This window comes from Pangasianodon hypophthalmus, chromosome 11 (genome assembly GCF_027358585.1).
Source record: "Pangasianodon hypophthalmus isolate fPanHyp1 chromosome 11, fPanHyp1.pri, whole genome shotgun sequence".
Lineage (NCBI taxonomy): Eukaryota > Metazoa > Chordata > Actinopteri > Siluriformes > Pangasiidae > Pangasianodon > Pangasianodon hypophthalmus.
Genome location: NC_069720.1, coordinates 9,036,320 through 9,064,272, shown reverse-complemented (window position 1 = coordinate 9,064,272; position 27,953 = coordinate 9,036,320). Strand labels below are relative to the sequence as shown.

Here is a 27,953-nt window from a genome sequence, read left to right as displayed (position 1 = left end):
CATTCGCATTCATTTGTTCTTGGCTCTCTCCTGCACTCTCTCACTTACTTGTTAGCAATATTAGCCTTATTTCTCCTCCACGAAGCTGAACAAGCAAACTTTGAACACCAAACTTGTCTTGGCTGGGGAACTACACTCAGTGTAACGCTTTTTTCTAAAATGCAACTTTTCAATACAAGATCATGGGATTCATGGGATTAGGATTTTTTTTTCTGTAGTGTCTTCATGCAAGGTAAAAAAAAACAATAGTATGATTTCATCTCACTGATGAGAAACAGCAGAGGAGCCTCAGCAGCATCCAGGTCACTCTGTAGTATTGTGTTCCAATGAACAATAAGGATCAGATTAAGCACAATGGAAAATTTTTCATTTTGGGATCTTTTTCTTCTTGGTTGGTTTGTGGTTCATATAGAGAGTGTGGCCACAATGGAGGAGCCAAGGCAATCAGTCTCTATTGGCACTAAGGAAAAGGAAACAAGCACTTGTTTGGGTTTGTATTGCCGACAGATAGAAGTGTGTTTCTGGTCAAGTCTCTGGCACTTTCATGGTTGTAATAAATCAAAAGTGTCTCTCATAGTCTGAAGCCAATTGAGGCTGAACACCATAGGAGTCTAGGTCTTCATCCAAAAAATAAAAACTAAAAAAAAGAGGGAAAAAAAACTTCATTAGGTTCCTTCAGTCATCAGCAACAGGAGAAACTGCAGAAGTGTCCAGTTGGTTAGTGATGGTTGGCTCCACAGCCATTGGTGACTTTTGGGTGTCCATCATGGTCCTCGAGTGTGCTGTTCTCCCCTTCATCGTCTTCGTCTTCTTCATTGTCACTCCTCTCATCTTTGGTTAACTATCAAGAGAAGGAAGAGAAACTTACAAAACCTTGTACATTTTAACCATTAAAAAAACATTTGCTGAATAATACATGTTTAATTTGCTCATAATGCCCAATAGATTGCTAAAATGGCCTAGGAATATCTTTAAACCTTTACGCTCAGAAGAAATTCCAAATATATATGAATATGCATGACACAAGTATACACAAGAGTGTTGATCTGCAATGTTAAATAGTTAATAAACAGTGGCCAAACATTTCCAAATATACCATAACAATCAGAATTCCATCCTTAGCATTATCTACATTTTCTAGCTAGCTAGGTTACTATGCAGGACCATTTCTATATGTCAAGGCTCAGTGGTATACCTGTATAAAACCTCACATAACCCACACTCCAAAGAACAATGGTCACCCCATATGTCTGACTCAGTGGTCTACCTCGAGCTTAGGATGCTCAACAGGCCAGCTACACCTGATAGAGAAGAGACACTTCTCAGGTCAAGACTTGTCAGGGTACCTATACCTGATACAGAAGTGACACTCGTAGACTGTCACTACCTACACCTGAAGTAGAGGAGACATTACTCAGGTCAAGACTTAGGGGTCTACCTATATCTGAAGGGGTACTCCTCAGGTCAAGACTTGTCAGTCTACCTCCACCTAAATGACAAAGGTCACCACTCAGGGCAAAATTAAGTGGTCCATCTTGACCTGAAGGAGAAGAGACAATCTTCAGTTCAATACTCAGCAGTCTACCTACACCTGAAGGAAAAGAGACACTCTTCAGGTCAAGACTCAACAGTCTTTTGAACACTCTTTTGAAAAGAATTTTGTACACAGGATCAGGAAGATAACTGGCTTGAAAGATAATTATAGAATCCATATATTTCAGATTGGAACAAACCATGTCTGATTGGGGTGTTGCTGGGGGTAGGGGTTATCTGCAGCATGTTTAATTGGTCTTACTACATTGGGACTTGAGGAATTCCTCATTACATTGGATTGCACTTATATGTCATGGCATGTTTTCCTTGTGGGTTCAGACCAATTCACACCTCTTGACCCCAATGTCATATATCAGACTTATGAGATCACATCATGCTGTGTCCCAAACCACATCAGCAAGTCTGTGTGAATTACTTATATGAAGAACTGGATATGGTATGAAGCATATATTTTACAGGAAGCTTTTAAGTGAGATCAACTTCCATTACAAGATTTGAACTTTAGCCTCGTAACTCTAGTGAAAAATTAAAGAAGCAAATGTCTGTCATGAAGCAAGTCTTGGGTAATCAACTACATTTTGAGGTAGGTGGAAAACTGTGTAAACGTTTTCTTATCCAAACTATTCTTATTCCCATCCATCATATGAAACCGGCCTCAAGTGCACTGTATCAAAACAGCCTTGAGTAATTAACATAAGTGTCTCTTATAAACCAGACTCAGAGAACAATCAGTAACTCCAGCAACATTACTGTATGCAGTTTGATGAGCATTCAATCACACCTAATTACCACATTGAGAGCAACAGGCTTTTGGTGCATTTACAAGGTGAGGTCATTCAATTTGGCAAACACTGCCCACTGTAATCGTTAGGGATCAAGCTCCTTGCCAGTATGATCGCACACATTATGATTCACCCATTTCATTGCACAAAGAACAACAGGACAGGGAAACGAGCTGGCACTGTTTATTTTAATAGCATCTAGAGAAAGAGAGCGAGCCAAAGATGGCAAACTGCAGACCTGGGTAATATCAGATTGACTGAACTGGATGAACTTTAGCATCAATACAACAAACACATTGGCTTTACAAAGCACAGGGTGGATCGGGTCTGAAAATCAGAGTCGACTACCAAGAACTGAATTTTCCCGTGTACTTCAACACGTCTTTCAATTATATTTCAAAACATTGTGTTCTTCTTAATTGAAACCAATAGAAACATAACCTATAGACAATAATAATAAAATAATAATAATAATAATAATCATAAAAATTGTTAACAACTGAGCCAATAACTACGCTATGAATGAAAAACAAATCTAAATTATATTTTCCAAAAAAAAGTTTTCATCATTCTTCACTAATAAACAGCACATAACACATAGAGGACTGTGTTATTTATTCACAAATTACACACAATATATTAGGAGCATAAATGTGACAGAAATATGGTGTATAGTAAATGGATATAGCAAAATAACAAAACTTGGGTCAAGGGCTTTGGCAAACATCCAAGGATATATTTTTAAAAATTTTTAAGAGAATAAAGAAAGAAAAAAAAAGAAACCTGATAACGATGAAACTGAATAAATCTTCATTGATACACCAATAGCATAGAATATATGCCTTATGATAGACTGGTTTCCTTTAAAACTGTAAGCTAACTCATTTTTTATTCATAAAAGCGTGACTGATGAATAAGCGTGACTTATTCATAAAAGGCTACACTTCCAGCAGGAATACTCACTAAAAAATCAAACTCAATTAGGCCTGATATGGGAATATTTTAACCATCCATCATGAGAAACTGATCACAAGTGCACCAAACCTGCACACCATAAATCAAAACAGCCTTGAGGAATTAATGAATATCTGGCACACACACTGGCCACTGTATTCTCAGGGATTGAGCACCTAGCCAGTCCGATCATTACACACACTCACACACACACACACACACACTAATGACTCAGCAGTTTCATTGTAGAAAAAACAACAAGGCAGGGAAATGAGCTGGCACTGTTTACTTTAACGGCATCTAGCGAGAGAGGGCTAAAGAAAGGCACAGACCTGAATGGGTCAAAAAATTCAACAGCAAAAAATTCAAAAAATTCAGAGTCTGCCTTATTACTTTATTAGTACAGTTTTGACAAATTTCTCATGCAAGATTCCATTAGTCCAAAAAATTGCAGGAAGGACTATAATAGATAATAGATTTATACTAATGGAGTCAATAACAGGTTTTAGTGGTTAAGAGACTTATTAACAACAATTTTTCCACATCACTGTTGAATTCTCTGAATATTCTGATTGGTCAGAATGTGTTGATTAATTTCTTTAACAGATAATTAACTATGACAAGTGTTCCAGTTGAAATTCAGATCAGAGTATTAGATTAATGTGCTTGTTTTACTAACTAATATGTTATTGTTCATGTAGTAACAACTAATTCATTTGTATGGCGAATGCTCCACAAAATCTAAGGCTAATAATAAACAGATAATAAAATGTTGTTATTAAGAAAGAAAAACTGATAATTGTTAATATGGTCAAGCTTTCTGCAAGGAGACATTTATTTAACAGTTATGGAAGGAGTCTCAAGTGTCTGCTCTGCTCTCCCATGGCAGAGAGACTTCCTTTTCAGGACAGACGACATTGCACTATCTGGTTTCTCAGTAACATGACAATCTGCATATTTTTTGTCTTATTAATTTTAAGAGAAAGAAAAGAGAGGCTGGTGAGGGAACGAATGTTAATAGCTGCTATAAGTGATAGCAGGAACTAACTTGTCTTACAGACGTTCCACAACTTTAAATTTTTCTATAAACAGATAAAAAAGTATGCTGTGTTAGTCATTAACATACAGTATAAAAATTGTAATCATCTACAAATTGCAGTGATATGAAAGAAATAAAACAATTAGGGACATGCTGTTATAGGAAAATAAACAACTTTGGGAAGGTAAGATTAACTTCTCTTCACTTCATCGCATCACTCCACCGCATCGTTGATTATTTTCCTAAACCAGCACATCCCAAAGTTTTATTCTGTACTTAATGTTTATTAGAAGTCATCACCTTATACCTGTAGTAGTCACCTCAGACTTTTGACTCTACTGTAAGTGGATTACTTATTATACATGATACACTAAGATTAACTTTGTTTCATAGCTACACAAAAAGAGAAACAACTTTAAAAGCTACATGTAAAATGTAAAACCCACTGATATTTCACGTGTGGTTTGTTTTTATAAAGCCAATTCAATCCAAGCACAGAACTTAAGAAATGAGGGTTAAGTGATCAATCGCCAGCTCATCGCTAGAGTAAAGATCTTCAACCATCCAGGCTATTTCTTTTAGAACGTATATAATCTCACACTCCTGGATTCAGTCCAAATATTTATTTCCTGGTATAGTCAAAGCACAAAAATTTAGGCCAGGCACCTCACCTCTGGCAGATATGTTTACACAGAATTTCAGTCTCTTCATTGCAGTCCAAGACAAAATAACACATCATTATCAGGTTATGACCAAGACAAATGTCAAGGAAGTACTTTGTCAGAAAAAGCTCTTTCTTTGTATTTCCATACTAAATACTGAGACATACGTGGTAAACTAAAGAAAGACAATGAAATGGAAATGAAATCTCATCTTTACATTTAGCTGATTAACTGCAAACTGCATACTAGCACATTCAATATGGGGATTGATTTGAAATTTGCAGCCATGCCATGAAAAAATAAGTGCAACTGCAACTAGATTTTAATAGAAATGCATTTCAAGACATTGCCAAATGACAGCAGTTTTAATATAATTATTTTAATTCATGCAAACAGCTGTAGCCCTTTGGATAATTTTAATCTAGGGCATATTCTGTATACAGTGGGGTCCAAAAGTCTGAGACCACACTGAAAATCTGGGATTTTTTTTTCATTTCAAATTGGAAATAAATATAAGGTTTTAGAATTTTGAAATATTTCGAACAAAGAAAGTAAATGTTCAATATCTTAAATATTTTATATTCAAGATTCTGCTCTAACTCTAAGTCCCTATTTAAATGGAAGCAAATTTGTGATATTGACCATGTTAACTGCTTTGTACAAAACTTTCTCATGCCTAATCTCTTCTACTGAAGCATGTGTTCAGATGACACTCTGATGGATTTGATCTAAAATGGATCATAAAGTTTTGCACAAACTTGTGGAGTCCATGCCAGCTCGAGTACACACTGTCATTAAAACAAAAAGGGGACATACCAAATACTTTTCACTCAAATTGTTGTCAATAATATAACTTGTAATGAAGAGTGTTGTATTAAATTAGAAAAAAAATGCAAAATAAAGCATACTCACTAGTAGTCTCAATCTTTTGGACCCCACTGTACAGTATATTTGCATTTATTTGCAGTGTTAAAGCTTCATGTTGATCAGTGCAACTTATTTGCTATGTGCAGGCGTGATGTCTTGATGACAGCATCTGTCATTACAAGACTGCTTAAAGTGGTGGAACCAGTGATGAGGCAAGCTTAACAGGAAGCAGCTGAATGAATAGAGGTGTTATTTAAAGTGATAAACGATCTTTCCCTGAAACTTTGGCACCAACTACCATTTCCACAAATTAACACTTATTAATGCCTATTTACATAAATGCCAGGCCTTATATTTGCAGATGCCTTTACACCATTTATTATCAACATTGCACTACAGAACATACTGTAAAACCTGCAGTGGTAGGTTGAAGAAGCTGTAATGCTTGATTTCACTTTTAGAGACATATTCTGAAGGCATTTTCACTGTCATAGATTCACTTTCAAGCCTAAGGGTGATGCATGTCAGTTTGTTAGCAGAGGACTGAAAATTAGTGACAAATTATTGTATCCTAAAATTAGCATATCCATTTAATTTTTTAATACAGTCGTGTACTGCGAGTCCAGAAAAACTGACCGGTTCTTAACCACTTTGGGCTGATTCAGATTTGGTCATTAAACGCAATTCAAAATTTAATGCAGTGAAAGTGATGTACATTCAAACTCATGCTACTCAGGGGTTTAACTTGATTACTATAATGATCTGGATCCAGTTAACAGTGCGGAAGTTTTTCCAGGTTTTGAAGCATTACATTTTTTTTTAAAATTCTAGATCAGTCTGGTTTAAAACAAGAACTGGTGTTCAAGCCCAAAAAAGGTGTGTGATAGAGAACAGCGAACTGAACGTTAATACTTTATGTTTAATCTGTATTTTTATTTTGCCTCAGATGAGATTTGATATATGCAAATTGTTGTTGCTGTAGCTGCTCCCATTAGGGGTCACCAAGGCAGATTACATTCCATTGAATGCATATTGATTTGGCACAGGTTTTACACTGGATGCCCTTCCTGATGCAACCCTCTCCATTTATCCAGGCTTGGGACTGATGCTGAAAGTGCACTAGCCTTGGCACCCCCAGTGGCTGGGGCTGGCACCCAGCGTGGGGCTCAAACCCACAATCCCTATAATTCAAATTATATGAAGCATGAGAATAAAATTGTGCCCACACGTTGTTTATTTTTGTTGATCCAAAGAAACCATGCACCACACAATTAGATATACTTAATTCAATCCCGGACTTGCAATAGCAATTACTTCAATTTAGTAAATGCAAGATATATAGTATACTAAGTAATTAAGCATGCCTGTGACTTTCTGTATTTTTTTAAAACAATCTAATCTTGCTTCCATTGAATAAGCCTGCCCCTGTGCAGGTTAGAGCTTACAGAAATGTTAACAAATCCAACAACAGACAAATCAAGGATCAGGTCAATTCATCAACAATCCAGTCTGGCTAACTCAGGAATCCACATATGAAGAACAGTCACCAGATATGTCATGGAGTAAGGTTTCTAGAGAACAAACATCAGTTCTGTTTGCTTACTAATGCTAGATGTGTTTTAGCCTTGTCTTTTGGGCTACTAGCAAACTGAAAGAGCCAAGAAGGTATGGTAATTGTAGTTGTTTTACTTTATGTAATGTTGGTGAAGAATTTAATTATGAGATGAGTGTGTGACGATTTAGTCAGGCAGATTGCACAATGTTAAATTGGCAACTATAAGCTTCTCTTATTTGCTAGCTACATTGTACATTGACATGTAAAAAACTAAAAATGTCTTTGCTGAGGACTACATATGGAGTGAGGTTAGAAACTGTGCATATTTCATTTTTGCCCACTTTAAATGAGATTTTTTCTTTATGCAGAGCGAGTTTAATAATTGGATAATAAATCAACTTACACTCCCAAAGAGAAATTTCTTCACCATGCGGAGGATCAGGTAGGCCCAGAATATGTGTAGCATCAATAGGATGACAAGCACAGCATTAAAGAAGTAATACCCGAAGAAAACAGGGTAGTAGTCAGGTGGGTAGACCCACGTGCAGTGAATGATCCTTAAACAAAGACAACAGAGATGTTTCAGAGACACTGTAATTGTAAACTACAGTTATATTGCAATGTATAACTTATATTATATAACTTAATTGGAATGTATTGACCAACCAGTATTCTCATAACCTCAAACATCCATATACACACATCGACTAAAAAAGCATCTTACCAAAATGGAAAGATAACAAGTCTTGTCACCATGAACACAGCAGCGAACAGAACAAAAATGCCATTGCAGGTTTTCTCCCATTTGGCGTAGTTAAAAATCTTGGCAGACTGGACAATAAAAGAAAGTTCGTAGAGACCAAAATTGAGCTACACTCTTATACATTCAAGTCATAATAGATAAACAGACAATATAACTCTTCAGTGTTTGTGGTTTTTGTGAATAAGGGAAAAAGACTTCAGTAATCTGCATCACTCACCTCCAGAAACACATCAGAGGCATCATGAACAAGCATGACCAACGTTCCCACTCGAATATAGTTTCCACACCAGGAAAACGCCAGCAGCGTCAATGTGGCCAAGTGGTGAATTATCTGCTCCTTGAAGTCCTGCAAATATTAATAAAACATTCTCCTGTTGTTTACCTTTGGTCTCATAGTTAATATAGAGTAACAGGAGCAGTGGTCTTCAAAAACCCTTTAGATGGTCAAATTTTGACATTTTCTATTACATATACTTACAAAAGACTTTCCTGAACTGAAATGTGTTATAACGGTTTAAAGCCTGGTTACGCCCAAAAGTAAAAAGGGAGAAAACTGCATTTAAAGATTCTACTTACACTGCAGTACAGGAGCATCATGGACATTTTGACAGCTGGTATCTGATTACAAACTGAAATGATCAGACTTACGTGTGTTTCACAACGGCACATAGCTATCCAACAACTTGATTAAAGCCTGACATTCACTGTGTGAGGACGTCACACTTAGCTAGCAAGGTTTTAGAGATCTTAAGGTAAACTGATCTTTTAGAAAGTAAATAAAAAGTTAATTAAAACATTTCCACATTGTTTTGGTGAAATATATTTATTGCTGCTTAAAGTTAAGGTGTCAAAGTGTTTTGGCCAAAACCTGATTTATATTCTTTGTGTTTGCCAGAATTTAGCCGAAGCCGATGGGTTTTCCCAGACCACCACACATACGCAGTATGTAACGGATTGTTTATGCTGCTGACTAAAATGCAATACATTTATTACAGCTGTTAAGTCTTCATCACTCAAAATCTTTTCCATAAATACATGCCCAAATCTTATGACATCATTAAGCTAGAGTACATCATATAATTGTTAAATAAGCAATAACAGGTATGTTCCATATTTAAGTTCAAACTATATTATAATGCTCATTTTTTAAAGTAGCCTAAGATAGGCTATGATTTGTCTAAAATCCAGATCTCACCCTACTGACTCGTGTGTAATGGAAACAAAACAAAAAAGTCTAAGATGGCTGTCCTTATGTTACAGTGTACAGATGAAACAGTAATGTTTAGTTTATGTTCATAAATTACATTAAGTCACACTGTGTCCTATGATGTGTGTGAGGTTACGTAAAAACGTCCATTACTTTTTGTAATGGAAATTGTAGCTCCAGTGCAAAGCTACAGAATCAAACAAGGCACTAAACATGTCTTGGCTGATTGACTTCATTTGACGTGAGTAGAAAATGGTGTAAATTTAATCTTTTGCTGCACGATTCTTTGAAACTTTTTCAGTGTAGTATAAAATGCTTTACACAAAAATCTGTGCACTGCTCCAAAGGTAGCCTTAATCTGCAGTGATTGCTATTGTTCATTAACACAATAGAGCAATCGTTAGCTGATGCCTTTAGGATAGTTATTATTATTTGTACATCAGTATCATCTACTGCAAGAGGGGAACTGTAAGAAGAATCATGGGCTTTCCTGTTTGATACTCACTTTTCGTTTCACATCGAACGTGATGCTGAACAGAAGAGACCAGTAAAAGCTCATCTCCAGGATGTAGTACCAGTACTGAGACTCCAACATGGACTACAAGGAAGAAAATACAGCAATAAGTCATTCTGGCTGCCAATTTTGGTATGTATCTGAAATTAAATGAGTATTATTACAACAACAATGCAAAAGACCAATACAATAATAATAATAATAATAATAATAATGCGTAATTCACTGAAGTTCAGCACATATGGGCTATTAAAGATCTTGTATTATGAGAATTATAGAAAATCCAGCATCAGAGCGGACTTATGCGGTATTAAGGTGGTCAGTATTAATGACATCAATGCATTGGCACCCACTTTAGAGGTAACTAAACTATCTCAGATTCATTCTTTTATTACCAGCTAAATATGTTCTGCAGTGATGTTGTGTTTGAACCTGAGAAGCAGTTTATCATGGAGTTTATTTATGAGGAGGTTGTAAATTTGAGTATCACATAAACATTTATAGAGTTCTGGTTCAATATTATTAAAATCTTATGTGTTTTGTTCTTATTTGTGCCAGTGATAAGAGCAACCCATTTTTATTGGGTGTATAGTGTAAATGCAGGCACGTTAAAGCCTTAAATTATCTCGCAAAAACACAGAAGATCAAAAAAAAAAAAGCCCCACCTGTTTTGGATAAGCATTCCACACTTCTCGTAAATCGTAAAACCAGGGTTTCTAAAAAGGGGAATCAAGACAAAAGAATCAAAGAGTCATTGGCCACACTGTTGAGAGAAACCGGTCTTCTTGAGAGTTTGTACCTTTCATTAATCTTCTTTGTATGCAAAACAATACAACAAGGATGTGATCAAATGTCTGCCCTACCCCATAATGCACTGTTCATTGACAAAAGCGCTGAGCACTGATTATATGAAATCCTTTTAAGACCACACAAACCAAGAGAGAGCTCTGTTTGTCTTTTTAATGAAATTTTATCATCACTTTGCCCTAAATGCTACAAATACAACAAGAAGTCTTAATATTTGGTATATTCCAGCAGTCATATGCTGTCCTTTTACAAGGTAAAATGTATTACCCACAATGCACTGTGAACATACATTGGATTTAACAGTGAGAAATGGCTGCAAGTTGGTTTACAAATTTTATGCACTATGCAAATATTAGGTTACACCTTCATCTGTGTGATAGGTAAACAGTAATACACAACGGCCGTGCTGATCTAGGAAAATAATCATAGACCGCATGGTGTAATGTGGTGCGAAATGAATCAGAGTTAATCTTACCACTCTAAAGTTGATTATTTTCCTATAACAACATGTCCTGGAGTGTTTTATTCCTCTTATACCACAGCAATTTGCCAACAGCAACATTTTTTCATTTATTAAAGAACAACAAATGATACTTTTTATCCATTTATAGTTACATTTAATATTGTGGAGCATTACATATAGCAGCTATAAATACTGATTCCCTCACCAGCCTCTCTTTTTTCTCTCACTTATAGTCAATAAGACAAATCATTTGGCTTGTCAGCTTATCAAGAAACTGCAAAGCCTCCCAACCTGAAGATTTACAAAGCACTGATCTTGAAGATGCCTCCCAAAAAAGCTAAATATATGTCTGCTCACAGAAGACTTCAGCATATTGACAATTAACATTAATACAGTATATGGCCAAGAGTTTGTGGATTCCTGACCATCACACCCATATGTGCTTTTTGAACATCCCATTCCAGATTTAGTACCCCCTTTTGCTGTTATAATAACCTTCAGTCTTCTGGGAAGGCTTTCCACTAGATTTTGGAGCGTGGCTGTGGGGATTTGTGCTCATTCAGCTACAAAAGCATTAGTGAGGTCAAGCACTGATGCTGGGCAAGAAGGCTTGGGGTGCAGCTGGCGTGTCAGGTCATCCCAAAGGTGTTCATTGGGGTTGAGGCAAGAGCTCTGTGCAGGCCACTCGAGTTTTTCCACTCCAACCTTGACACACCTTGTCTTCCTGGAGCTTGCTTTGTGCACAGGGGTATTGTCATGCAGGAACATGTTTGGGCTGCTTTGTTCCAGTGAAGGCAAATTGGAATGCTACAGCACACAAGGACATCTTATACAATTGTATGGGGAAGAACCACATACGAGTGTGATGGTCAGGTGTCCACAAACGTTTGGCCATATAGTGTATATACTTGTGATTTGCTTAACTGAATTAATCAACCTTCTCACCAATCAATATCAACAATTCAGTAGTGATTTGTTATAAATAAACCACTATCCATTTGTAATTTATCTGCAACTTATAACTAGAGATTATAATTATTTAGCCTACTTTCTCTTTGCTTTCTGTTTTCTGGTATGTTGATTTTTACAGAGAGCTATATAATACATATGTATGTCATATAGTATATAAACTGCACATTAGCCACACTAAATTCAATAAAATGGCACAAATTTATGGCATTCTCTCTGCTTTGTCATATAGTATCTATGTACACTGTTAAAACCCATATGTATCTGTTTATGTTTCCCGGGAAAGGGTTCCTAATGTTGTAGTCACGGGGTCACCAAATGTCATACCTCAAAACACCCTTAGATAACAACCATCTAAGTAGAACTCAACTGCATTTAATAAAGGTTTAGTCTAGAATCATGATATTATATGTTGAGTAAATAATATCTGACATGAAAGCATAGATACAAATGTTAGTCTTCTAACGGAACATAGGAGTTTGCAACATGGGGCTGAAACATAGGGCACTGGGAACCTAGGTTTATTCCCTAGGAAATTTCTAAAAGGGAACTTAGGACCCTGGCAACATAGAGTCCTGGGAAAATAAGAGCCTGATAAAGTAGAGCTGTTAACAAAATTATAAGGATTATCAGTGAGATAACATACAGCAGGATGGACCAGTTATCTCAACCATTACTTGTCACTTTATTTAGAAAGAATTCTAATAATACATTTTCTTTCAATCTTTAAAGGTTGGGGAAACATTCTGATTAGCCTAAAATCACTTGCATAAAAAGCTCTTGTGAGAAATAACAGCATCAGATATACCATATAAATTCATTTTAAACGGCTTAAAACTATAACTATAAAACACTGAAGCACAAACTTAAATATAAAAACACACATTAAACATTGTCATTTTGGAAGACATTTTTGGTCATTCTTAGTGATGAACTACATTCAGTTTTCCTGTATAATTGTAGAAGTGATCAATCCAGTCAGTCTAGAAATGTCAAACCTTTCCCCCGCTACCATCTACTGCATGCCAGGAATATATTTCCTTGTACACTTTTTGTGCCAATTTGCATTTCTTTTCCTGTTTATTCTTTCTCATTTTTGTTTCCTTTGCACTTGTTCTATCTTTCATGCTCATCTACTTTTTAATTTCTCAAAAATTTATTTGAGCCGTTTTTTGGCTCCTTGTGGCTAAAATGTAATACACTAAAGCCACCAGCAGAAGATTTCCACTGCTTTTAAATACATATTGTATTTATGTAAAGTTAAGAATTTACCTACCACCAATCACTAAAGCCAACCTTTCCCTTAAAGGCTGTAACAATTCAGAAATACTGATATAATAATTGTTATCAAAGTTCCCCTTTGTATATAATATGAAGCAATGTCATGTGAAATGTTTAGGTGGGGAACTCTTATTTATATTTATTTCTATGGCACTTGAAAGCAGCAATAACTATTTCTAATTTGTTTTTAAAAAATGACATACTTTTACATAGCTAATGTGGGAAGTGTTTTAAAAATGACATTAATTTTAACAAATTAACTATTTGTTGTCACCCAGATGAGGATGTGTTTCCTTTTGAGTCTGGTTCCACTCAACATTTCTTCCTTATATCATCTCAGGGAGTTTTTCCTTGCCATTGTCGCCTCTGGATTGCTCATTAGGGATAAATTTGTAAGCTTAAAATTTATATCCTAAATTTATATATTTCTGTAAAGCTGCTTTCTGACAATGGCCATTGTTAAAAGCACAGTACAAATAAAATTTAATTGAATTGAATGATTACAGACTTTGAATTGAATGATTTAAAAAAAAAAATACTGTGACAAGCTGTGAATAAGCACTTCTCCACTGATTGCCTCCAAGCATATTTAAGTGTAAGCTGATTAGATCTTTGGCTAGATGTATCACAGATGAAGCTCTTATGAGCATTCATTCTCCCATATTGGTAGCAATCCTAAACTGGCTAATTGTATCACACAACACTGGCTATACAAACATAGAATATCAGCTTCTCCATCTCTCTCTCTCTCACTCTCTTTCTCACTCTGACTCTGAATGCATTATATGAATGGATGAACAGATAATGTGTTCTAAACAGACATGTACTAAATGTTTTTTTTTTTTTAAAGAAAACATTCCAGCAAGGTTTGCAGGGCACCTGTTTGAGACTAGAGGTGTGCATTAGGTGTGCATTGGGACTAGACACAAAATAAGTCAGGTTTTTTAAACTTTCATGTAGGGACAATAGAACATACAAGTGAGATATGAAACTTGCAGAAGTTTCAACATTTACAACATCATGAACATGAGTGGTGCATTTACAACATCCTTAGTAACTGCCTGGTCAAGGTTGTGGTGGTTTAAATTAGGCTAGTTGTTTCTATTTTTGGGAAGTAGAACCAACTAAGTGGGCAGGTACAACAAAAATAATAATTGTGTGAGCTGATTAAAAAAAAAAAAAAACAGTCCCAGCACTTCTCTAGTTGAGACCAATCCTGAAGTGGAGTAGCTGAGGTGCGGGAATTATCAAAGCCAGAATTCACAGGCCATGCTGACAGTGCAGGTATTTCTATCTCTGGTTTTCCCCTTCAGCCTTAGGCCACACCCCCTTAGGGTTTAAATGGCATTGCGTTACACCGCTAATACCTGGATCATATACGTAGTATACTGTATGTATCCTGTTTCAACAGTGATCATCTTTCTATGTTCACAATAGCCAGCTTTCAACACTAATGCATTTCAAGGTGAGTCACTGGTCAGCTGATAAGTTCAGCTTTGTTTTTATCTTCCCTCAAATAGACATTCTTTATATCCACTGAATAACAACAACCAAAAGAGCACCAGTGTTGAAGCTACAGGTTCTAAGCCTCTCCTGTCATCCAGCCATGGTGCTTTTGATTTAGACACTCAAAAAAAGAAAAGAGAAAGCTTGCTAAACGGCTCTATTTTAATTCAAAGAAATCCCTATTCATGATTTTGTCTATTCAGTACTACCTAAAGCTCTTATGAATACAGCCTATAATGCATGTCTGACTACAATGAAGTTCATTTCCTAACAAGTTTTGTAGCAAGTTCCACCATCACCTCATTGTTCTTCTGACAGTATGAATGGTTATAATGAGAAGAAACTAAAAATACTTACATCATACAGGGCTACAATGCCGCCAATAAAGGCTCCTAGGTAAAAGACAAATCTCCAGCTGTACAAAACAATGCAGAGAGGCAGTGTGAGGTTTCAGGGGGTCGTGATTGAAGATGCATTTAATACAGATACTGTAGCATGCAACTGTTCAAGATGTGAACCTTCCAAATTTATTAACACATCCACTAAAATCACAGGCTCAAAAAGATCAAGTCTGTCCCGCATCACTGGAGAAGTTGTTTTTTTCTATCGCCTTCTAGAGATGCAATTTGACTCTACATCAGGGACATGAAGAAAAGAATCATTTCTTTAAGGACCTTTGTACCATCACCATCAGTTAAGCATTTCTCTTTTTCCACCATCACCATCAGTTAAGCATGTCTCTTTTCCCATGATAAGACACTTCAACAGCGGTGGGCATAAAATGAATTATGTCTTTTTGCTTTGCTAGTTGTTTGCTATTGAAAAAACTTAAGGAAACAACTGCAGCAGTACATCATCCACAAGCTGTCACTGGGGTGATTCCATCATTAGGGTGCCATTTAGCCCTTGCAACACTTTACGTTTTTTAATCATTTTTCAATGTTGAATCTATGAAAACATATATTTAACCATTTAAAAAACCCATCTCAGACAACATCTCACTTTTACAAGGTTGCTTCACTCACACTGGCTGCATTTTACTCTTAAATAAGTTATAGGTTGAGTTTTTAGCATAAAACTAACAAATACACAAAATGTAGTTTTGCTAATGCTCAGTGCTAATGCCGCTTGAACAGTAAGGACATTACAATGATTGACCTTTTTGACATTTTTTTCATAATAATTATAATAATAATAATAATAATAATTTATTTTTAACCTATAATTTGTGGAACAGGGTTGTACTTTTACAGTGACCTTGTCAATCACAGTATTTTTGAAAATAAAGAAAAAAAGAATGAGAGAACTACATTTTCTTCTTCCCACGATGTTTAGGAAATTCAGAAAATGCGAAACATCATATCATTTTCATTCAGTACATTTTTAATAACCTATAATGGATGACTCATGGAAACGGATGTGTCAAGCACACAATGTTAAATGGATTCATACATTAATGCAAAAATTACAAGATTATTTGTAATTTGGAACTATTTTAATGACTATATTTCGAGTTAAAAGTGCAGTTATAGTGGACTGGGACAGGCAAAAATGCTGTTTTCTAAGTGCTTTAGAGCGTCTGTTAATGTTAAAAATACATAAATTAACATATTATTATATTAATAATATTTATACAGTTATTTAAGTTATTTATCCAGAACACACACGTGGTGTTGTGAAGGACACATTACCTGTGTTTAAAATGTCCTTTCACTTTACTATACACATACAGTGGAGTCCAAAAATCTGAGACAACTAGTTAAATGCTTCTATTTTGCATTCTTTTCTAATATAATACAACAGTTTTCATTACAAATTATATGATTGACAACAACTTGAGTGAAAAGTAGAATCTTTGAAATATTTACATGAATTTCAGCGTTTCTTAGTATTTGGTTCGTCCCCTTTTTGCTTTAATGACAGTGTGTACTCAAGCTGACACGGACTCCACAAGTTTGTGCAAAACCTTATGATCCATTTTAGATCAAATCCATCGGAGTGTCATCTGAACACATGCTTCAGTAGAAGAGATTAGGCATGAGGAAAATCTGACCTTTTGTACAAACCTGTTAACATGGTCAATATCACAAATTTGCTTACATTTAAATAGGGACATAGAAATAGTGCAGAATCTTAATTATTAAATATTCACGCTCTTGAACAACTTTGATCTTCTTTGTTTTAAATATTCTGTTTAGTATTAATTTTAAATGAAAAAAAAAAAATTCCAGATTTTCAATGTGGTCTCAGACTTTTGGACCCCACTGTATATTTGTAAATGTAATATCATTGGGATACAAATCTCTCCCCATTAAGTCATTAAATCACCCATTTTGTTTGTTTTGCAACTGCTTGGTTTGAACCGAGTCAAAGCATCTAGCATCTAGCACAGGGATGTCTTATCTGGAAAGGGCCGGTGTGGGTGCAGGTTTTCATTCCAACCAAGCAGAAGCCACACCTGAGTCTACTCAAAGCCAAGATCAACTGATTAAACAGGTGGAATCAGGTGTGGCTCCTGCTTGATTGGAATGAAAACCTGCACATGCACCAGCCCTTTGTGAATAAGACTGGACACCGCTGGTGGCTCAAAGCGCTCCAGAATATTTGCTCATGCTGTGAGTCCACTCAGTGCATCCTGCTGCATGATCTCTCTCTGCTCATTGTCGATGGATGTTTCTATGACATTTACGTGGATTTGGTCATGTCTTTCCACGAGCTGTCGCTGCACTCATATGTGTTCATTTGAGCTTCGCTGAACTTTTGATGCATTGATGTGGAGTGGAATTATGTTGATGTCTGACAAGAAAGTTAACCATCAATCATCTGGATAGGTATTGTTTAAATTTAAAAAAAAACATTGGCCTGCTAGAACAAGAACTATAGGTAGTGTCTAATAAGTGTATACATACAGCACCTGTTCTGTCCACAGTGACGAGAGTTCACCCTAAAATACATTATCTCCTTTATTACCATCCTGTCACTTGTTTTCCAGTCAGATGTAGTGTGCTAGTTTACAAGTTTAATGTTTCATAATACAAAGATCGATATGCATTTAGCCCGTATGTGGATGGTGAAACAAATGACATGTACTGCATGTAGCAGATACACCACACAAATGTGACCATACATTCAGCTGCAGAAGTATTTCTGTTTACATACATTCTTCTTCAGCTCCACTGAGGATTAATCTGGTGGCCAGGGAAAAGCCTTCACATGGTGAAATCTTTACATTTACAATTACATTCTATTTCAAACTACAGGCTTTCCTGTATTGAAAAAAGTTTATCTTTTTTCATATGTCTCAATCAGTTCTGGCATTTCACAATCTGATTACCTCCAAAAGTGAAAAGGAAGAAAATTATATTTAAAGATTTCATTCCAATTCCACTGAAAAAAAAAAAAACACATACTAATTGTCTAAAAACAAATGCTAATTATTAATTATTATAATTATAATTATATAATAATAATGACCTTGAAAAATGTTTTTTTTTTAGAATTCACACCCATCCAGCAGTCATTCTATGTTTAATAATATGTTATTTTATATTAAAAAAACAAACATTTATAGATTATCAGAAGATTATTAAAACTATTTTAAGGGTCCTTAATAACTCATCTCTATATTATCTAAGTTGGAATGACTGTATCTTGTAATATTATCCTGTGCTGACAGGCAAGCAAATGCCCCACCTACCTTATAGAAGAACAACATTAGTAACACTTTAATAAAAATAAGTTAACAATAGGAAATTTATAATAATAACTTTGATGATCAGCTTCTTCCAAATCACCTGAGGTATAAGACATGTGTGGCAGCAGTCACTTGAGCCTCATCAGCATTTATTTACTTGACTAATCTTTGTTCATGCTGACATTGGTGCTGAAATAATCACTGATTCATTCAATGACAGGATCATTGTAGACATTTTGACAGCTGGTATCTGCTCACAAACTGAACTGATTAGGCTTATGTCTGTTTCGTTATGGCACGTGGCTATCCAGCAACTTAACCAAGGTGTGATATTGACTGTGTGAGGAAATCTCACTTAGCAAGGTTTTAGACATCTTTAGACATACTGTCATTTTTGGCTGTTTGCCAGAAGCCATACATATTACACTAGTTGGACTTACCTGGCCTCTCTGAACTTTTTCAGGACCCCTGGACGCTCCTGGTTGCGTCTCTTCCTGAACCAGCACTCCACCTGTCTACTGGAGATGCTACATTTTTTTGACAGGCCTTGAATATCTGCCTGGAAAGAACACAAGAGATCATACATTCACAAAGATGCCTCTCACTTCTGTGTTTTGTATAATAATATGTTACAAATACACTATATGGCCAAAAGTATGTGGACACCTGACCATCACACCCATATGCGGTTCTTCCCCAAACGGTTGCCACAAAGTTGGAAGCACACAGTTGTATAGGATGTCTTTGTATGCTGCATTATGATTTCCCTTAACTGGAACTAAGGGGCCCAAGCATATGCCAGCATGACAATGTCCCTGTGCACAAAGTGAGGTCCATGAAGATATGGTTTGCCAAGGTTGGAGTAGAAGAACTTGAGAGCCATGCCCTCAACCCTAATGAACACTTGTGGGGTGAACTGGAACACCGACTGCACCCCAGGCCTCCTCACCTATCATCAGTGCCTGACCTCACTAATGCTCTTGTGGCTGAATGAGCACAAAACCACAAAGCCACGCTCCAAAATCTAGTGGAAAGCATTTGCAGAAGAGTGGAGGCTGTTATAACTGCAAAGGGGGGACCAATTTCATGTTAATGCCAATAGATTTGGAATGGACACATACGTGTCCACATACATTTGGCCATATAGTGTACGTATTATGTGTGTGTGTGTGTGTGTGTGTGTGTGCGTGTGTGTGCGTGCATTTTTTTTTTATCCATTAAGGTAAAACATTACAGATGAATAGGGTAATTTAAATAAAAAATAGATAAAATAGATAGCACAATCATCCTTTGCTAGTTCATTGCTGATCTTCTTACTTAGCATACTTAATAAAACCAAAAATCTAGCCTTTTGGTGTTACAATTAAAATTTCACTATTATTTCACTGTGAAGAGCTCTCAAGAGAACGTTTGTTAGAAACTCATTTATTTATTGTTTAATCAAGAGAATACCACTCAGTGATATATAAAAAATTCTATGCCATTTCTCAGGAGAAAGTCTAATGTAAATAATAATCAAATATTCTCAGAAATTTCTCTGTAATGTAAAATGAATACAGAAAATACAGAAATCTGTATATAGAAAAGCAATGATTTTAAGAATACCCCATGCATTTTCCCATCACTCCTTGCATTTCTGGGTGTGTATAAGTAAAAAAGATACGTGAGCAGTCAGCTGTAATTATATCACTGGAATTTGAAGCTTGCGCACTATGTTTCAAATCAGTGCTTAAGATCAAACCTGAGTGAGTTTTATCAGAGCATGATTGAACAACTAAGGACGTACAGTAGAGTCCAAAAGTCTGAGACCACATTGAAAATCTGGGATTTTTTTATTTATTTATTTAAAATTTTAAATTAATCATAAACAGAAGGTTTTAGAATTTTGAAATATTTAATCCAAAGAAAGTAAATGTTCAATATCTGGAATATTTAATATTCAAGGTTCTGCACTATTTCTAGGTCCATATTTAAATGCAAGCAAATTTGTGATATTGACCATATTAACTGCTTAAGTCTGAGACCACATTGAAAATCTGTAATTTTTTTTTTTTCATTTAAAATTAATACTAAACAGAATATTTAAAACAAAGAAGATCAAAGTTGTTCAAGAGCGTGAATATTTAATAATTAAGATTCTGCACTATTTCTATGTCCCTATTTAAATGTAAGCAAATTTGTGATATTGACCATGTTAACAGGTTTGTACAAAAGGTCAGATTTTCCTCATGCCTAATCTATTGAAGCATACGTTCAGATGACAGTCCAATGGATTTGATCTAAAATGGATCATAAGGTTTTGCACAAACTTGTGGAGTCCATGTCAGCTCGAGTACAAACTGTCATTAAAGTAAAAAGGGAACGTACCTATTGTTGAGAAACTCTGAAATTCATGAACACATTTCTGAAGATTCTGCTTTTCGCTCGAGTAGTTGTCAATCGCAAAATTTGTAATGAAAATTATATTAAATTAGAAAATAATACAACATAGAAGCATCTCTGATGTTACTGTACGTGTCAACAATAACATCAGGTGTAGAGCATACAACAGAGAATGCAGCACCCAGATTCATTGCAAATTCATATTCTGCATACCAAACATTTTACATATTCGTATAGGAAAAAAAAAAGTTTTCAAGTTCAATACAGGTGACAAGACAAACTCTAATAAACCCAAAGCAGCACCTGTAACAATAACATGTTTTTACTGACATATAAATTCCACCCAGTGCAACTCTCAGACTTTTTACATACTTATTCTATTATGGCTCGACCACACCTCATCTGACTTGTCAGAGAATCTTGACATTATTTTGGCTATAGGTTGTGAATACGAAGAATGCTGGTATGCTTTTAAGAAACAGATTGACGGTTACTGTGGGAAATGTATATGCTTTACCTGTCCTGGGGTTTTGGAACAGGAAGTGAAATAATGTTCCAGAATAGGGTTGTACTGGACTTTCTGTCTATTCTTCTCTGTTACACTCAGGGCGGTTGCAAACGGCACTGCTACAAACCTGAAAAGGATTTGTTTGTGTTACAAAAGAGCTCACTGAAAAGAACAAATGTAATGTATAGAATTTAGAGGTTAACAGAGTAATACAAATACTATCTACTCAACATCGCAATATGATATATTAGGAAAATAATTAGCAACAGAGGGACAAGGGTGGGAGCTGTTACTACCCTAAAGTTGATTATTTCGTAGTAGCAGCACATCCTGAAGTGTTTTATTCCCTTTTTACCACCAACATTTGGCAAAGATTTTTTTTAAATTTATTAAAGAATGACATGTACTTTTATCCATTTATGGTTAAATTAAAGTTGTGGAACGTCCATAAAGCAAGTTAGTTCCTGTTATCACTTATATTAGAGCAGCTATAAACAATCATTCGCTCACCAGCCTCTCCTTTTCTCTTTCTCAAAAAAATGCAAAAAAAAAATGAAGATTGTCATGTTACCGAGGAACCACAAAGCACAAAGCCCTCTGTCCTGAAGACTTTCCTCTGTCATAAAGGTTACAGCTTTACCTCTGACTGTTACAAAATGCTGACACCAGAGACTCCTTCCAAAATGCTAAATGAACATCTTGTCAAAGGAAATCTCACCATATCAACAATTATAATTGTTATATATAATTATAATGTCTGCGTTATGGAACTGGCCAATCAGATTTGTCAATTCAACAGCACTGTGATACAAACAGAGCTGTTTCTTGCTATAAGCAGTCGCTTAGAGAGCCTGGACCACCAGGGGGCCCCATGATTTTTAAAATAGAGATGCAAACAAATCAGTTTACTATCATTAGGTGAAAGAGTTTATGTATCAGGCTAATTAACTAATCTTCTGTAACTAACAACAGAAGATCCTGAAGAAGCTGCGATCATGAAGAGTTCATATCTATCTGGGACAAAAATGCAAAAAGAAAAAAGCACAAGAGGAGAAATGGACTCAATGGTCTAGTAAGAAACGAATGGTAATTAATTGGATTTAGTCAGTTTGTTCGTTTTCTTGCCTCCGCTTGTTGATGTGAGGTGTAATGGAAAAGGTTAGTTGCTAACTAGCTAGCTAGTATCTAGAGTAAGAAGTGTTATGCTAGCTCATATTAAGTTGCTAGCTTGTTACTACGAGCTATGCTACTAACAGTTAAAATACTACTAAGAGTAACCTGTTCACTTTTAAGATAATCACTGCCGAGGTGGTTGAAAAATCAATCACCTACAGTTCTTATCAGAACTATAGCAACTCAGATGATCACAAGCAATGAAGAAAAGATTTTCCTGAGTTCAAATCTTTCATTGTGCTAAGCAGCTTAATGGTGTATTGGCCATTTTTGTGACCACAAGTGCTATAAGGAAATATTTTGGGCCCCTGAGTAAGTTAGGGCTTAGGGCCTTACAAGGTAAGTTGCTTAGAGCCCCCTATATTGACTATGAAGCAATATAATGATATATTATCACGATGCATCTAAGTACCATTAACCGACTGCATGTTACATTAAAAAAGCGATTCACGCCAATTAAGACAAAAACATTGATGTGACACCAAGGGAAGGACAATATTCAAGTACTTGCATTTGAAATACAAAACACTGATTTTTAATTTGAATTTCAAGCTCATAGAACAAGTTTATGCTCTGTATTTGTTTTATATTTTCATGGTGAAATATGTAAAACAGTGCTTATACCAGAGACTCACAGCTAGAAATTCTCTATAGCAGCTTGTAAACACCTGGTTGCTGACTCATTTCTACCCCACATCTTGCAAAGAACTTGAACCTTAACTGGATTTAAAAGATTCTACATGATCAGTAATAATTTCTTAATTATTATTATACTTTTCTCTATCTAGCAAGCTGGAATGCAGCTCGCTCTCTGGACACTAGCTAACAAGCCAGATGCTAGCTAGCAAGCGAAGCTGCTCTTATTTTAAGTCTGGGGTAACACATAGGAGAAAAACAGCAGGTTTACACTGGGGTTATATACTTTAGTACAGTTCAGTATAATTGATTGACCTTTCACAAATTATTTATAGACCACTACATGGTTTCTGAAGCGCTAGCTATCGAGATACCCGAGCGATATACCAGAGCGCTAACATTTCCTTTAGCAACTGAAGCAGCATTACTTCAGAATGTTATAATTACAATGTAAAATACTGTATTTTGCTTGTATATATATATATATATATATATATATATATATATATATATATATATATATATATATATATATATATATATTTGTAATATGTTTCAAAATACATTCTTATGTGTTTTTGTCCATTAAAAATATTGATAAATATTAAGAGCTTGTATGTATTGGGGTGTCAGGAAGTGTTTTGGTGATTTAGTGTGGTTCATCAGTGTAGTGTGATCATGAAGTTAGATAAATGAGGAAATTATTGTGAAACAGTCTAATTGTAATGAGCAGTGTTTGCTTTTAATGTAAGTGTGCTTAGTAGGAAACTTTACTGAATATTTCTTAGCGAGCTCACATTTTGCATTTGCATAAGCTTGGCAAAAGTAAACATTGCAGCAACAACATCTTGTCTCTAATGTCGCACTTTCAGTCTTTCCTGTTTAGCTTGTTAGTGAAAGCGGTAATTGTACATTAGCTTTAAAGCATAATTTAAATATTTACATTTCCTGAAATTGCTTCTGGGTCCATCTGTCATCTGGTTGCTTTGAACTCACCTTTCAAAGATGTAGCGCACTATGAGGAAACCTAGTGAGTAAGGCAAAGTTATGTATAAGTCAGACACTTTGGCGTAGACCCGGCCGTCCTTGTCTTCTAGATCTGCCCATGTCAGGTTGACGGGCAGCCAGAGGCGGTCCCACCAGAACCATTCGCAGATGGTCCCAATCATCCCGCCCACTCTGGAGAAAAAAAAATTGCATTAATATCTGTCCATCAGAGCAGATTCCACACATGCATTATGCATTAGATGGAATCTGTATTTTATCTAGTAGCACCCAGTAGTTGCTTGTTCTTGGTGACTGTTACAAAGAGAAAGTGGAATGTGTCTCTAAAACTGATGTGATCAGACGTTTCTACACAAAAGCTTTGAAAAGCACAGGTATTCATAAGTACACAGAGGCAAGCCCACATATTTGGTAGGTCTATAGTTTTTCAGTTCCTCTCTGCCTCATCCATTAATGAAAAATCGCTGAACAGATATTATTTGAGTTGAGGACCATTCTCAGCACAGCACTGACACCGACATGGCAGTATCTTTGACGCTGGAACAGATGATGAGGTTTTTTAAACATCTGAAAGTCACTGCTTGGTTGAGAACCAGTCTACCAATGAAAAAATCTCCAGCTAACAGCAGGATGTGTGCTCATAAACCGACAGTGACTAAGTAAAGAGAACAACTATCACAGCCTCTCATGGAAAACGATGAGTCTTTAACTGAGCACCTGCAAAGTGGACCACCAAGATCAGTATGTGTAAAATAAAAGTGGCTAGTAAGTGTACACAGTATTTAAAATCTATGGCAATAGCGTAAAGCCTATGACTGATAATACTGTAAAGATACGACTCCATATCTACGCATGGAGTCACAATCACAATAGCTATGGTTCTTTGTGTTCATCCTACAGTTGCATAGCACTGTTGAATGCCAGTAGCGTTAGCTGTAATTGAAATCACAGGTTTATATTAATATGGTTGTTCTGATATGTTTACAGTTTATATAGCAACAGCTCATTCAGGGACTTGCATGGTGGATGCTCCAAACAAACAAACAAACAAAAAACTAAGGCTAATAATAAACAAATTTAAAAACATGTTGTATAAAACAAAAAAAAATAAACCAAAAAAGTTGATACAGTGAAGCTTTCTGTAAGGAGATGTTTATTTTAGCACTTATGGAAGGAGTCTCCAGTGTCGGCGCTTTGTAACAGTGAGGAGGTTTTCCACCATGGCTAAGTTTTCATGGCAGAGGACTTTATATGGTTTACATGACAAGCTGTGTTTTTTGGTCTTATTAACTTTGGAAAAGAGAAAAACAGAGATGCTGGTGAAGTGAACGATTATTTACAGCTACTATAATATAAGTGATACCTGGAATGAACTCTATTTGCTGACTTTCCACAAAAAATAAATATCGCTCATTAATAAATAAAAAATTCTAATAATTTTGCTGTGGTATAAGAAGAATAAAAAAATGTGATATGCTGTTACGGGAAGTGAAATAATCAACTGTGGGGTGGTAACAGTGACTCTGCTTTATGTTTTGGCTGCATCACACCACCCCATTGTTCATTATTTTCTTATAACATCATGCCCCTTCATGTTTTATTCCTTAGATATTTTTATCATTGTTAATTCTTGTACCATGCTTGTACTGAATTCACTTGTAAGTCACTTTGTGTAAAACCTCCAGCAAATGCAAATATAAACACAAGCAGATCAGACCACTGAAATGTATGGATCTACAGCCTCAAGCTTAGGAGTTCTTTATTATTTCCAGTGTAAACATTGGGACTGACTCCCCTGCACCTAGTTTCCCTTGCAATGAGCTCATAGCATGGATCCTAGCAACTGCCTAGGGGCATGATAATGAGGCTGGAACTCTGAAGGAGTTAATATTCGAATAGTTCAGGTCATGGTTTGGGTCAAACTAAATGCTCTCAAAATGCTATTAAAGGCAACACCCTCTCAGAATCGGCTGACCGCAAAACAGCTTTGCTGCAATGCAAAACAACATAGATGGGGGCGATGCAGGCTGTCCTGAACTATAAGCACAGATCATCACACAAACAAACACACACCTGCTCCCACCATGCTCGCTTAGGAACGGCACCAAGTCCTAAATGCATTTACGTGTGTTTTGGGAGGTTTAAAACTCAACAGACTGTTTAATACACCTAGGTGTGTTGATGACACTATGAATAGTAAAGTTGGTTCTGCAATAGTACACCGATTGCACATTGACACTAATTATAGCTGAAAGCGTGTGAATCTTCAAATGACGCCAGTCCCATTCAACTGGTAGGACAGGAAGACAGTGTAAGATAGTGTAATAATACACGTCTGATATTTCACCAAATGAATCATCTGTAGAAAACAAAGGTCATGGGTCATGATGAACCATATTACCTCACCCACGTGTAATCAGATAGCAGATTAATTAAACCAAACCAGCTGTGAACAACAGAACATCCCCAAGACATACAAAACACCCAGAGGAAAATGATTCCTCTTTTTTATATGTTTGATCACACCACATGGAACAAGCTATTGACGTATTTTTCTGCACACAGTTCTCAGAGCAAAGAGTGCGAACTGTGTAAACAGAATCAGCTCCACGCGTACACATGTGGGTCAACCCTCCCTCCCTTTCTGTCACCATCATCCTGAGAGCCCTTCTGCCTCAGGTCCTGAGTAGGGTAACTTAGTGATAAGCAGCCCTCATGAACACAATGAGGGGCAGCCATGCATGACAATGGCTACAGTTTAAGCAAACCGTTTCTGATAACACTAAAGCCATGCAGTCTGACTGTTAAAGCAATTCTCACACACACACAAAAAGGTAGTGCATTTAAATGTAAGATACAACGAATCTGGTGATTTCATTTATGTTCTTGGAAAATGAAATCCTTTGTATGATTTGTTATAAATCTGTGTATTACTAAACTACAGGCTAAGGACAAAGTGTAGCCTCTTGCTGACCCATGTGAGTTCAGTTATTACTATGGGGCTTTGTGGTGCCAAATTGTTTCCAGGAGAACCCAGCCGATGAACACAAATGTTGCTTTGTAAGGAGGTATTAAATCTGGCCGAGAATGCTATAATTAAAAGCCTGTAAAGGAGGAATTGTACTGGAGTGGCCATGAAAGAAGGTGTTAACACCTCTGACATTGAGTAAGAAGCACTAACAGAGAGAAGAAAAAGGAAGAAAAATGCAGCCAAATTTCAAGTTTGAGTATCTTGTGCAATATCCAGGAAGTAAGTTTCAGAGTTAAACAACAACAAAAAAAAAGCAGCTCCCCAGACCTCGTCCCATCAAAATGAAACAACTTCACTGTATTTAAAAAGAGAGAAAAAGCACAAAACCTCTCTCACAGTCTACCTTTGTTGTCATTTCTGTCCTTTCCTCAAAGATAAAGTGTAAAATCTAAGTGTAAAAGGTGAGAGAAAAGCAGCTTTGAATATAAGAGGGCCACCAAAAAGCCCTTACCTGCCTGAGCAGACGTTGCAGTCTTCACTTCAGTGCGTGTGTGTGTGAAAGGCCGAGGCGCTGGGTAAACTGAGCATGACAGCAATGCGCAGCTCTGATCACACAGAAATGCACTTCGTTTAGAATTCCTCACAGGCACACCCAGCTTAG

General features: G+C 36.1%; 1 protein-coding gene across 3 annotated transcripts; it reads right to left on the bottom strand.

Moving 5' to 3' along the window:
- Positions 1 to 166: 166 nt before the first annotated feature.
- On the bottom strand, positions 167 to 27,953 carry cers3a (ceramide synthase 3a). 3 transcript variants are annotated; one of them, XM_026930620.3, is made up of 11 exons: positions 27,804 to 27,953; positions 24,313 to 24,495; positions 21,517 to 21,634; positions 19,058 to 19,176; positions 15,281 to 15,338; positions 10,563 to 10,613; positions 9,889 to 9,981; positions 8,394 to 8,522; positions 8,138 to 8,244; positions 7,817 to 7,970; positions 167 to 841 (listed from the first exon to the last, which is right to left on the bottom strand). In XM_026930620.3, the coding sequence occupies exons 2-11, from the start codon at positions 24,483 to 24,485 to the stop codon at positions 719 to 721; spliced, it is 1,125 nt and encodes a 374-aa protein (XP_026786421.1). In that variant the 5' UTR covers positions 24,486 to 24,495; positions 27,804 to 27,953; the 3' UTR covers positions 167 to 718. The 3 variants fall into 3 exon arrangements, with proteins under 3 accessions (XP_026786421.1, XP_026786422.1, XP_034164843.1); XM_026930621.3 differs by having other exon boundaries at positions 27,808 to 27,952; XM_034308952.2 differs by lacking the exons at positions 7,817 to 7,970; positions 8,138 to 8,244.